This window comes from Trachymyrmex cornetzi, unplaced genomic scaffold (genome assembly GCF_001594075.2).
Source record: "Trachymyrmex cornetzi isolate Tcor2-1 unplaced genomic scaffold, Tcor1.1 scaffold590, whole genome shotgun sequence".
Lineage (NCBI taxonomy): Eukaryota > Metazoa > Arthropoda > Insecta > Hymenoptera > Formicidae > Trachymyrmex > Trachymyrmex cornetzi.
The window spans coordinates 328,899-341,054 of NW_017299904.1; the positions used below are offsets into that span (position 1 = coordinate 328,899).

The 12,156-nt window shown below is 37.1% G+C and overlaps 1 protein-coding gene across 8 annotated transcripts in view; it reads left to right on the forward strand.

Annotated features, from left to right (window-relative positions):
* Positions 1-12,156, forward strand: part of rdx (BTB/POZ and MATH domain-containing protein rdx) — a 136,191-nt gene that overhangs the window by 80,730 nt on the left and 43,305 nt on the right. For 2 of the 8 annotated variants that reach the window (XM_018515771.1, XM_018515773.1), the window contains exon 1: positions 7,060-7,497. The exons of 3 other annotated variants lie outside the window; for them this stretch is intronic. In XM_018515771.1, coding sequence (XP_018371273.1) covers positions 7,382-7,497 — 116 coding nt within the window. In that variant the 5' untranslated portion in view covers positions 7,060-7,381. Of the gene's footprint in view, positions 1-6,630; positions 7,537-12,156 lie in introns of those variants that run through there. 3 more of the 8 variants (XM_018515774.1, XM_018515769.1, XM_018515770.1) reach the window with 3 other exon arrangements.

Genomic DNA, 12,156 nt, shown 5'->3' on the forward strand with positions numbered 1-12,156 from the left:
CCATCGTCGTCGCCGTCGTCGTTGTTCTCCGCCTTCCCGAGGCCCGCTCACCGACATGGTCTCGCCTCCACCCTCCGCGGAGAGCTCTATCGCGCTTTCGCGCTCTCCTCCCGGTACGCTTTCTATATATGATATTAGTGCCCCCGAACTGGAACAACGCCCCGAAACTTGCGAATCGCATAATCCGACCGGCGCTTATCTCTCCTTTCTGTACAAAAGATATTTTATTTCGCTCATCTGCGTTACACCTATCTCCGTTCGTTATTCGCCGTTTTCATTTTCATTTCTATCTCCGCGCTGCGCGTCACTGTTTTAACTTTTTTCTCTTTTTTTATTTTATTTGATCCTCCTCTTTGATAGTACGATTTCACCCGTATCAATCGCTACGGTTTTTTTTCCTCTCAATAGCGCTCGACGCAGCTATGTTATTGCTATGTTGCAAAAAAAATTCGCTGAATTGCTACACGCGTCGGCAGCGGAGAGTACCGACGGGCACTCCCTGACGTAATCGTGCAAATTAATTCGACTCGCCCACCACGAGAAAGTTGCTCTTTTCTGTATCAAGTGTGTGTCCCTTGTGTAGCAGCATGGAAAAATCCCTCGACTCGCGGAATAGTTTACAAAACAATAGCGTTACTTATTTGCTAATTGAATTATTAAATATCTTCCTTGATGTACCATATCTACTTGTGTGTATGTATATATTTCTTGTCTAATTAAGTTTATAAATCTTACTCAAACTTACATTTTTTTATCCTCTTTAATTAAATTTTTCTTCAATTTTATTCAGCTTCTGTATCTCTATTTATTATACGCGTACGTTTCTTCGAGGTATATTTGTAACGAAAATTGCATCACGATGTGTAGCTGAAATTTTAAACTCGGCTTTACTCGTTCACGAATATGAAGATCGCATTTGAAGTAATCGCGCAGGATGAAAGTCTCTTCTCTCTCTCTCTCTCTCTCTCTCTCTCTCTCTCTCTCTCTCTCTCCCGCTTTCTCGTATTTAAGCGTTAAATGAACGCGCTACGAACGGCGGCCCTTAGTCACTGGATTATCCACGTGCGATTGCGGCCGACTTACATTCACGCAGTTCTCCATACATTCAGAGAAGTTTCGCGCCGTTCGCGCGCTCAATAAGGCAGCCGGCAATGAGGCAGTCGTAACTATACCTGTATTACATAGCACGTTCTCAATTTTACTTATCCACGACAGAAATTGCTCCGAACTTTCCGGACGGGAGATACACGTAAACGTCGTCGTCCAATTACACCGTCCGGGAATATATCTCATTCGGTGAAATATGAATTTACAAGTTAAAGCGATTGTCAAGTTGGTTTTCAAAACGCGCGCATACTCTCGAGGGACCTTATTAATTCCAAGTTTCTTTAAGGAGGATAATAAATAAATCGAACGTGGGCGAACCTGAGAGGGCTGTGAGAAAAAGCATAGGCGGGAGTTCCAGTAAAAACGGTCTGTACGTATCGGGAAACCTATAATATATCGGGAACCCGTACATTAACGCAGGGGCTGGCGGAAAGTCTTTAGTAATAATAACAGCAAACAGCGGGAAAACGTAATGCACGCGAATAAAAGAAATGGAAATGGTAGCGAGCCATTAGAGGGTATATAAAACGCCGACTCTTCTCGTGTGCCTCGTGGGGCGGACGAGCCTCAGGGTCGTTTTTCAAGGGGGTCAAGGGGAGTCTCTCGCCCCGAGCGAGGTCACGCTTATTAATATACCAACTTCTCCAATTCAAATTCGAAAACGTAACGATGTTTCCTGCGTCCTTTTTTCCGAACGCTCCCACGTTCATACTGAGAGATAAATGTTTTGTATTTATAACTATAATTATGTATTACTATGATTATTGCTGCTATAATAATAATAACAGCGAAAAAAACGGCCACGACCAAAAGTCGCCCATCAATACATTTTTTGGATATAAGAACTATAATACGATTGTGATAACCATAAGATTAGCATATCTTAACAGTTATGGCTGTAAAGATATACTGTTAAATTTTCTAGGATCAAATGATAATTAAATTTGACATTATATAATGTTAAATTGATACTGTATAGTGTCAAATATAACCACTGTTTTAGTAAACAATATATTTAGTAGGAGCATCAGCGACTCACATTAAGTTAATTTGACCCCATAAAATTTAACAGTGTATGCCCATCTTACGGTTATCACAACCATTTATTGATGGGCGAAAATTATCATTATTTCCGGTTGTAGCAACCGTAACATTTTTTCTGTGTAACTATGTATATGTATAGCTGGTAACCTAAAATGACTATAATTATAATTATAACCATAAAATAGTTGAAATTACCATAAAAATGATTCGAGTGAGTATAATTTTATAGTTGTATTTTGGGACAAGCATATTTTTTATAGTTGTTCCAAAATATAACTATAAAATTATAGTCACTTGAATCATTTTTATGATAATTTGAACTATTTTATGGTTATAATTATAATTATAGTCATTTTAGGTTGCCAACTATATACATTTGCTGCTAGAACTATATACATAGTTACTGTTATTATTATTATAGCAGTTATAATAATATATAATTATAGTTACAAATCAAAACATTTTTCTCTCAATGCACGTTCATTAATAGCGAATTCGGTCACTTGCAGTACGCTAGATCAGTGCATACTAAAAGCTTCTTTACATGAAATTATTTAGCAAAGTTAAATGCAAAAATATATAAATATTTTAAACAATTAACTATCTACTAATGATATGTCACGTTATTTAACGAAATATACATATATGTATTATTTTATTGTCAAAGTTGATTATATTGTATTACTGCATTGAGATATTTTATATAAAGCAGCTTTTAATATGCACTGATCCAGTGTAGTGCGAGTGATCGAATTCACCATTAGAGATACGTTTAATTTGTGATTAACAAATACTTTCTTTCTTTTTCATTTAAAAATTGTGTTGTTCTAACTATTTAATTTTTTGTTAATCGTATGTGAATAAAATGAATGGTTGTACCAAGCATTTCTCTCAGGGTTGCTCAGTTTATTGAATTGTAATTCAATACTGAAAAATATCTGATCGAAAATAGATGAGTTATATCAATCATAATATCTCAACTAGATTTCTAATAGATTTAACTAGAGAGAGAGAAAATTCTGAGCCATCCATTTTCAACCAGAATTCCAATTAATCTAACCGAATATTTTTCTCAGTGAACCGTATGTGTGTAGGTGACAATTTTTATTGGAAAATGTGTATATCAAAGATTGTTTTTTCGAATAAATTAATTTTATTATTTAAGAGTAATATTTTATAATAAAAATTTTTTTTTTTTTAACAATGTGTTACATCTGCTATGTAACTCTTTTTCTCTTTCTCTCTCGTTTCACATTTTTATTCTGATAAATTTCAATAAAATCTCCTACTTTATTATATGTTCTTTATTATACAACGTTTATTGAGAGACAAACACTTTCACTTTTCTAGTTAAAAAGATAATTGCTTGTGTTTGTTATTTTCAAATTATCTTTTTGCTTCTCAACTTTATAGAGATTTTTTTAGAATCTAAAATTCGGGGAAAAAGAGAGGAAGAGGGGGGAGAGAGAGAGAGAGAGAGTAGCTATTAATTTCCGGAGATCATATTTTCTCTCGGATTGGCATAACTCTTTCTGTACACACACCGGATGTTTCGCCGCGGTGCGGTAAACCGTCGAATGCGTTTTGCCCGAAATGTATTCCGGTTTTCTCTCCGGGTATCACCATCGTTCTCACAATGTCACGACCGTCGTGCGTGATTCCGGCACGACGTCACGGTCCCATTGACGCCGACCCCTCCGAGAGGAAGGCACCTTAAACAGGCTCGTAAAACATTTTCGTGACCCCTTTTTCGCGTAACTGGACGAACAGAGACGGGCGTGCTCTTTCAGTTTCCGGTGCTGCCGAAAGCCGCCGCGCGATGCCTATCGCGCGTATGTATGCCGTGTCTTATATGTGTTTTGGAACACCAGTCCCTCGCTTTTGCTCTTGCTGAATTTCTTAAAAACGAATGTACACATGATAAAATATGTTTAGATCTTAAAAATTTCAAACAAGTTTTATCTTACATTTTTTATCTCCATTCATTTTTACGAAATTTAGTAAAAACTTTTTTGGAGAGAGAAATAGTTTTATCCTTTTAAAAAATTATAAGTAGTATAGGATTAGAAGGGTTAGGAAACTATTTTGATTAATTTTAATCAAAATCTCATTGTTATCAAGGAATTAACTTTCTTTTTGTGTTTAATTGGGCTTGAATATTGATGATTTAATCATTTTGATTTCTTGTATCTCTAAAATTATGCTTTTTAACTTAAATTTTCTTCTGAAATTAATGTGTCATCATATAACATCATTTGGCATACAATTCGGTGCGAAATTCGTTATTCTTTCATCATGTTTGATGGTGAAAGCCAGCTGATAAGCTTGGAACAATTTGATAACCTATCAAATATCGATAATAATAGGAATTTTCGAAATATACGAAATATATAAAGACATTTTGTGAACTATTACATAATAAAAATTTCGAAGCAGATTGTGAATTATTATAATACAAAATATTTTTAAAAATAATTGAAGAAACTAATAATCAGGTATAATTAATCATTATCATACTGCATAGAAAAATTATAATGAGCGATTAAAGTAAACTTGGGATCTTTAATAGTGTAATTGGCGGAAAAGAGACCAATATAACACGATTAAAGATAACAAAAATTAAAATTTTTTTTCGCATTTTAAAGATGGCTATCTTATCCAAGTTTATCCTACTTGAAAAAAAACCTAGAAAACCTGAGTTTTCAGGGGATTATTTTTACCCTGAAAATTAGGGATTTTCGTGGAATTTTATCAATACTCAAAGAAATTCTTGGAATTTTATTTTTGTCTTTTTCTGAAAGTATTGTTCTTTGATTTTTTTTTCTTTATAATGTAAAATGTTGACAGTTGGTTCGCAATAAGTGTGGCATCCACGAATGTTTACGTACATTCTTGCGTGTTTCGCGAATTTTTATTAAAAAAAATCAAGGTGACATCGCGAGACAATACTCAGCAGAAAAGAGTAGCTCACTGATACCTTACTGTAGTGAATCTGTTTTATAAATTTCACAGTTTTAATTGCAGAAAATGATAGTTTGGGAAATTTCTATTTTCTATTAATTTACAATAAATAGTTTGTGTTACTTGCTTTTCAATTTATTTTAAAGTTGCATTTATAAAATTGTCTAATCTTATACGTGAAATTTGGAATTACCAAATTTAAAATACCTGGGAATTCTTAGAGAACTTTTTTCTAAAATTTCAGTAAACACTCTGGATTAATGTCTGTTTCCATTAATGTATTATAAATTAACTTTCGTCTTGCGGTACAACTTGTTCTTCAGTTTTTTAAAGGCATCTGTCAGATTGAAAATATATTTTATAATACATGCTGTATTGTAAAATTTATAAGATATTTTATATGTTTACTATTACTTGGCACACGTTTTATTTAAAACAATCATAATAAAAAAAAAAATCATAAATTACTTAATGTATTTAAAAATTATTGAAATTTTGTTACATATTTTAGTAAAATTGAATAAAATATTTTTATATTTTATTGTGATAGATAAAAATCAGAGAGAATCATACAAAATTCTTCGAAACACCACGTTATCCCATTACTATGACTTTTAAAATAAATTCTAAGAGAAAATTTTATGTGTAGCAAATAAACGTTTGACTTTCATCTTAGTTTCGAGAAATTATTTTCGATAATCAAGAAAACGAAATGCCGTTGTTATTCAGGTCGATTTTTCGCATCGTGGAGCAAAGCATTCAATCTTTCAAACGAGAAATGTTTTCCATTCGAGTAGGATTGCCACACGCTAACGCTACATGAATAGTTGTGAGGGAACCTCCCTTTCTCATATCCCTTTTGGAAACGTATGATACATCCCTTCTGAAGAACAGGGTTTAGCCTCGCGTTTCCCCCTTAATCCTCGACCGACTATGCCTTTGTCGAAAGCGGAGTGAAGGGTGTGTTTCAAGGCCTCGTTCTTATTGTCATTTATTTACAATGTTATCAGAGACATCTTTTTTTCTTCTCGACGATTTCACTCATTTGACTTCCGAGACAATGGAGAGTCATACCATTACGTTCTCGTCAACAAATGACTTTTCTAAAATATTAAAAATGTCTGAATCTTCATTTTCACGAGAGACAGACGGAGAGAGGAGAGGGTTGATCCCCGAATTCGCGGATCGGAAAACTGCGGGAGGACGAGGAGGGACAAGGTTCGTGATTGAAGTCCAGGAAACGGCGTTTAATACAATTTCGGTGCGGCAAGCGGCATCGCGCACATGCTGAACGCTCGCGGGGCAGAATTTCCTGCAGGGTTGGCGAAGAGTGAGAGAAAGGGCGAGAGAGGCTAGGGAGGTGGAGCCTTGGGTGCGCGCGCGATGAACGGGGGAGGGGGACGGTGTCGTCGACGATCGTCATTCTTCGGCACGACACGAGGTCGCGGAGACGGCCGAGCGCGACCGAGCGCAGCCGAGCGTGGCCGAGACGGCGCGTTTCAGGGTAGGGACCAGCGGGCGTTTAGTAGTTCCTCTCAGTTGCTCTCAGTCGAGCCAACGCCGTGGATCGGAGTCAAAGTCGCGGGTCCGCGGAGAGAGAGAGAGAGTACCTCGAGAGAGCGACTCGACGGCAACCCGTGACAAGAGAGGAAGAGAGGAGGCGTTCGATACGCACGCAGTTGCACGCGCGCACGGCATCCGACGGACGGGGCAAGGAGAAACGACGAGATAAACGAGAACGAGGGATCGAAGCGCAAGTTGGTGATTGGCTGAGCCAGAGAGACGGAGAGAGAGAGAGAGAGAGAGAGACAGAAAGAAATCAATTCTTTTCTCCGTTCCGGATTGATTCCACGAGCGTCGTCGGTCCGCACATCATCGCGCCGCCGCTCATCTCCGAGAAACCTCTTGCCGTCGTTTTCTTCGTCGGCCGTTGTTCCGGCGGATGGACGCCAGTAAAAATGCGGTGGTGACAGTGACCGGATACCGCGGAGAGGAAGGACTCCGGAGCAATTTTCAAGCAATAAGCGGGTAATTATTCGTTGTCGATCGTGTTAACGCGAGAACCGCCGTGCTTCGTATAGTCGATTGAGTCGGCGCCGGGTGAACGAGAATTAGAGAGAAAGAGAGAGAGAGATAGAGAGATAGAAAGAGATAGAGAGAAAAAACGGAAAAAAAAACGAAAGAGAGAGGAAGAGCACTCTCTTCGCGATTCAGCCGGAAGTTATGACGAGCTCGCGCTTCGTTCAAGGACGAAGAATTGTTCGCGCGCATGTGTCCAGTAGTGGGATATAGTGTCAACGACAAGTCGCCGCTTGCAGATCTGGATACCTTGCTGTCGACACCCGCCGGGCCCGGATTGTCTCATGTCAGGATGGCGCTGGCGCGGTACGTACAATCGTACGGCTCGCCGTTGTCGGAGCTAGGGTGGGTCTTCGTCCGTCCGGGGCTAAAACCGACGGGGGGACTGGTAGAGGGGGAGGGAGGGGAGGAGGGGTCCGTTTGACCGGTACGCGCGAGGAGTAATCGTCGCATCGATCCGCGCGCCGTGCCGGTAGCGTCACCGAGCACGCGACGCCACGACGAGGACGCTCCTTCCTCCCGGATTTCTCTCCCCCTTTTGCCGGCAACGGCACAAAAACCCGCGACAACACCGCGTTCCCCAGGCCCTCCGGAATCCTAGACGCGTGTGAGAAAGTTTTCCTTCAAAAGAGGGAACACGTGGCGGGAATGGAAGACGAAGGAAGGGCGAAAGATACTTTGGCAAAAATGTAGACCGAATTCTAGAATTCTATTCTAGAATTTAGTGGAATTCTAGCCGCGAAGGGGCGAGAATTTAGGGTGGCTTTTGTAAGGCGCGCCGGTCAAGTTTCGATACTCGATACTCGAAACTCGCGCGATTCCCGGGATTTCCCCGTGTGATATGGTATTCCCCGCGAGGATCTAAAATACGCCTCGACGTCTAGAAGACGCGGTTTAGAAGCACCGGTCAACGACCCGCGTCCGTCCCTTCGACGAGGATAGAGGCCGAGTATCGCGATGGCCATTAGCCGTCCGTTCATTCTTTTGTCCGTCCGGTGGCTCTCTTCCCCCAGTCGTCGCGATTCGCGTTGCTGGAAAGTTCTTGGTCAAGTCGCGAACGAAGGAGCGCGAATCAAGGTGAATACACCTTTTTACGTTAGACGCCGACCTTCCTGAGGCTGCCTGATGTGGGCTTCGTCACGGCTCGGCGATTCTGCCTGCTTTCATATAGACACGTCCGACCGTGAACGCCGAGAGCGCGACTCGATGGAATTCGAATGTAGAAACGTTGAAACGTTCCCCGTCCCGTTGTCTGTCCTGCCTTCCCCTCGTTCGTTCGTTCGTTCGTTTATTCCTTCATTTAGTCGTTCGTTGTTGGACTCGGCGAGGACTCTCGGCGAACATCGCCGAACGAAAGCGGAATGTTGTTCCCCGGCTAGAAAACGATTCAGTTTCTATGGTCGGTATATTCATAGTCCGTTCTTATTTCAAAATTGTCTTAAGATGCTAATATTACTTTGTGATTGGTTTATGCGGTTCCTTAAGATTGTATTAAGACGGTCTTAAATATAAGAATGGATTGTGAATTCCGGCCTAAATATTTAATCAATATTTGTCACTTTCATCGGAAGCTTTTTCTCAATACCAGGTATTTCCGAAAATCTACTTTTATTATATATAAAATATATACTACGTTTTTATATCATATATTTTTATGTTTACATTTGATTATTTTTGAACTTTGAGCAACTTTTGAAACGATAAAAAAATTTTTTATTTTCCGAATAAAACAAATTGAGATTTTAATATGAAACGACACACATTTGTAAATAACGTAATTAAGATTAAATATACAAAAAACTACGCGCTGCAAAAAATATTCAAATGTTGATTTTGAAATGGAAATAACATCTCGCTCTCGTCTGACCTTTCGCTCGTGATGCATTTCTCGCTGCGACTTTTATTAATAGCGTTATTCCGGTATACTTTTTAAACGATGATAAATTTTACTGAGAAAAGGGAAATGAAAATTTTGAAACACACGTACAAACACAATGTGCCCTCGATACGTCTCTCCGTCGTGATGAAACAAAGAAGCTTTGCTGCCATTACATTTTCGTTATCTATTCTTATCGAACCATGGCTCTGATATGGGTTAGGATTACTCACGAAGTTGAAAGTCATAGGGTCTGTTTAATATTTTCGTTCACGAGTTTACGGTCTGGAATAAACACGCGATCGTGTAAATTGTGTTGACCGTTACGCGAACGCGTCCTCGCCAATTTCTCGTGGTGTGTATCGACGTGTTTATAATTGCACGCCATCGTGTACATCGCGGAAATCAGTATTTCCAGTTTCGTCAATAGGATCGTATCGTTACCGTTAGTCATTGCTTCCTGTTTCTGCGCACTTCCACGAGGCTCTATTCAAAGACGATGAATCACGGGACTGTATAAGACGAATCTTGCATCGCCTCTTTTCCCGTTTCTCTCACATCGATCACGATTTCAGGACTTTGTATTTTTAGATCCGCAACGAATGTCCTTGACACTGCTACGTCCTTCCCGTGAATGCAAAAATTATTCGCTTCTACGCTTACAAAGCTAATTATCTCGATAGTAAAACTTTTTATTGACCAAATTTGCCACAAAACTAGAAATCAAGGAAATTCGGAAATTATCAGGGAAATGTTATAGAATTTTTTGCAAAACTTTCTGGAAAATTAAAATTCTTGACTTTTTAAAGAAGTTTATACGTCACACCTACACAATTTTGGAATGTTATCAATCAAAAATATAAACAGTGTCAATAACATCAATAGTAATTTACATTTATGTTAATTTGATCTTTCAACAAAATATTTAATGATTACCAAATTAGGATAAAAATACAAAAAATTTTTAAATATTATTGAGGTCAGGGAAAATAAATTATGAAATTTTGTCTGGAAATTAGGGAAAAGTTATGGAATTTTAGAGAGGATGAAGAATTTGTGATAACTTTGTTAATGTACGTTGACAACACCTGTCTTTTTAGTGGCACTTCAATGGTCGCTGATGTTATTAACATTTTTTTTTAAATATTTGTAAAAAAATATAAATATCATTTAATATTTGATTTTAGATCACGAAAATGAATCGGTTATTTCAGAAACAGGGGAAGTATATACACAATTTCCTTCAAAAACATATTAATCAAGTTCTTTCCTAATTACCAGCTTTGCAAAATTGTCGGTCACATGAGAAGCAGTGATTTATGATGACTTATGTTTTCCTTTTATTATACTCTGCATTCTACAAAAATGCATTCAATAATAAATAACTCTGTTGGAGTTCAATATTACGAGTTTACGTTTGTTTTTTATGAATTATGTGTATTTTTCAACAATAAATTTAAACATCTTTTGGGCTACAATCTGCTATTTTAAAAGTGATATTTCATTCATTTAATATATGAGATAATGAATCATTTTTACATAGTTTTAATTATTTTTAGCATTACAGTTGTAAAAATTAGAAGTGATAAAAATTTATTCAATGGCATAATCTGGTAAAAATGATAAAAATAATTAATATATATAATTAATAATAAAAGAATATATTTATGTACTTTATGCAGAAAGATATTTTTGTTTTAATTAGTAAATCGCACTAATCACGGTAATTTAAAGGAAAACGAACCAAAAATAACAAAACATTTTGTAATAAAGTCCTTTTTATTCATTTTTAAATCAAGAACTTTGAAAATAATATATTTAAACAACATTATTAAATTTTATATTAATTTTTAATTTCATGAGAAAAATATAATTACAACAAAATAAAAAATTTTTATCAATATATATCTAATTCGTAATCGGGTTTACCATTCAATATCTTGTAATGAACTAATTTATTTGTTTCGCCGATTCTTAATCTATTACGGATTGTATTTGGGATAAAGCTTAAATTGAAAAACATTTACTGGATTGACGCTAAACTAGAATAGTGAGATTAAAATATATAAATTGGAATATCGATAACAAAGCTTTCTATTTATTTTATTACTTTTAATAGAAAAAACCTGTTTTTACTAATTTGGTCTGGAAAATACTTTTTTCTTCCATTATCTGGCATGGACTTTACCTCCAAAAAATGTGGAACTTTGTCAACCTCGATTTATGGGATTTTCAAAATAACTGATTCAGAAAGTTACACAACAATAGTTGAATGTTAAATAAAAAGTGCGCAATTTATCATTCTCTCTATTCATGAGGATACAATCTTATTTAATCATATTACATAATATTTTATTATACATGCTTATAATGCAAATTCTGTTGTATAAGATAAGACGTATAAAGTTTGCTAGGCGGCCAAACTTGTTAAAATAAATTACATAAAGTTTGTAGCACAGATTCCACACACACACACACACACACACACACACATTTTGTCAGGTCTACAATAAATCATCGCGTTCAAAAATGTCGCGTAATTTGGAACTTAAAGCTAAGGTGTGAATCTGCAGTGTATTTGATTAAATTCTACATAAAATCCGCCGGAACGTAACAGAGAATTTGCACAGCTTTAATTAGATTTCAAGTTTCACGCTTGTCTGCACTCGTCAGTGATTATTTCGAATCCAGAAAGTAAAGTATTTAATTTTCTCACTGTCGGAACGTTATTATCTGACGATGTATTATAAAAGTAGTGTTGTTATTATAAACTTTTGACTGTGTGTGTGTGATAAAAATATTTTTGTTAGATCGTTTTAGGTGTTAAACTTAATTCTTGCCGCTCGCTACTAGAGGGTGCTGGCTCCAACGCTGGCGAGTTTCGATGATGAAGTCATATGTCTTTTGTAGTTTAGACATCGCTGAAAGTGATTCAATCCTCACAGATTAGATTTCTCGACGCCAAAAAGATTTTCCGATTGAAAATGAATTGCGATAAGCTGTTTTTCCGACATGTGCTTCTTCACTACTTCGATCTCAAGAAAACCGCAGCTGAAGCGCATCGCTTATTATCCGAAGTGTATGGTGAT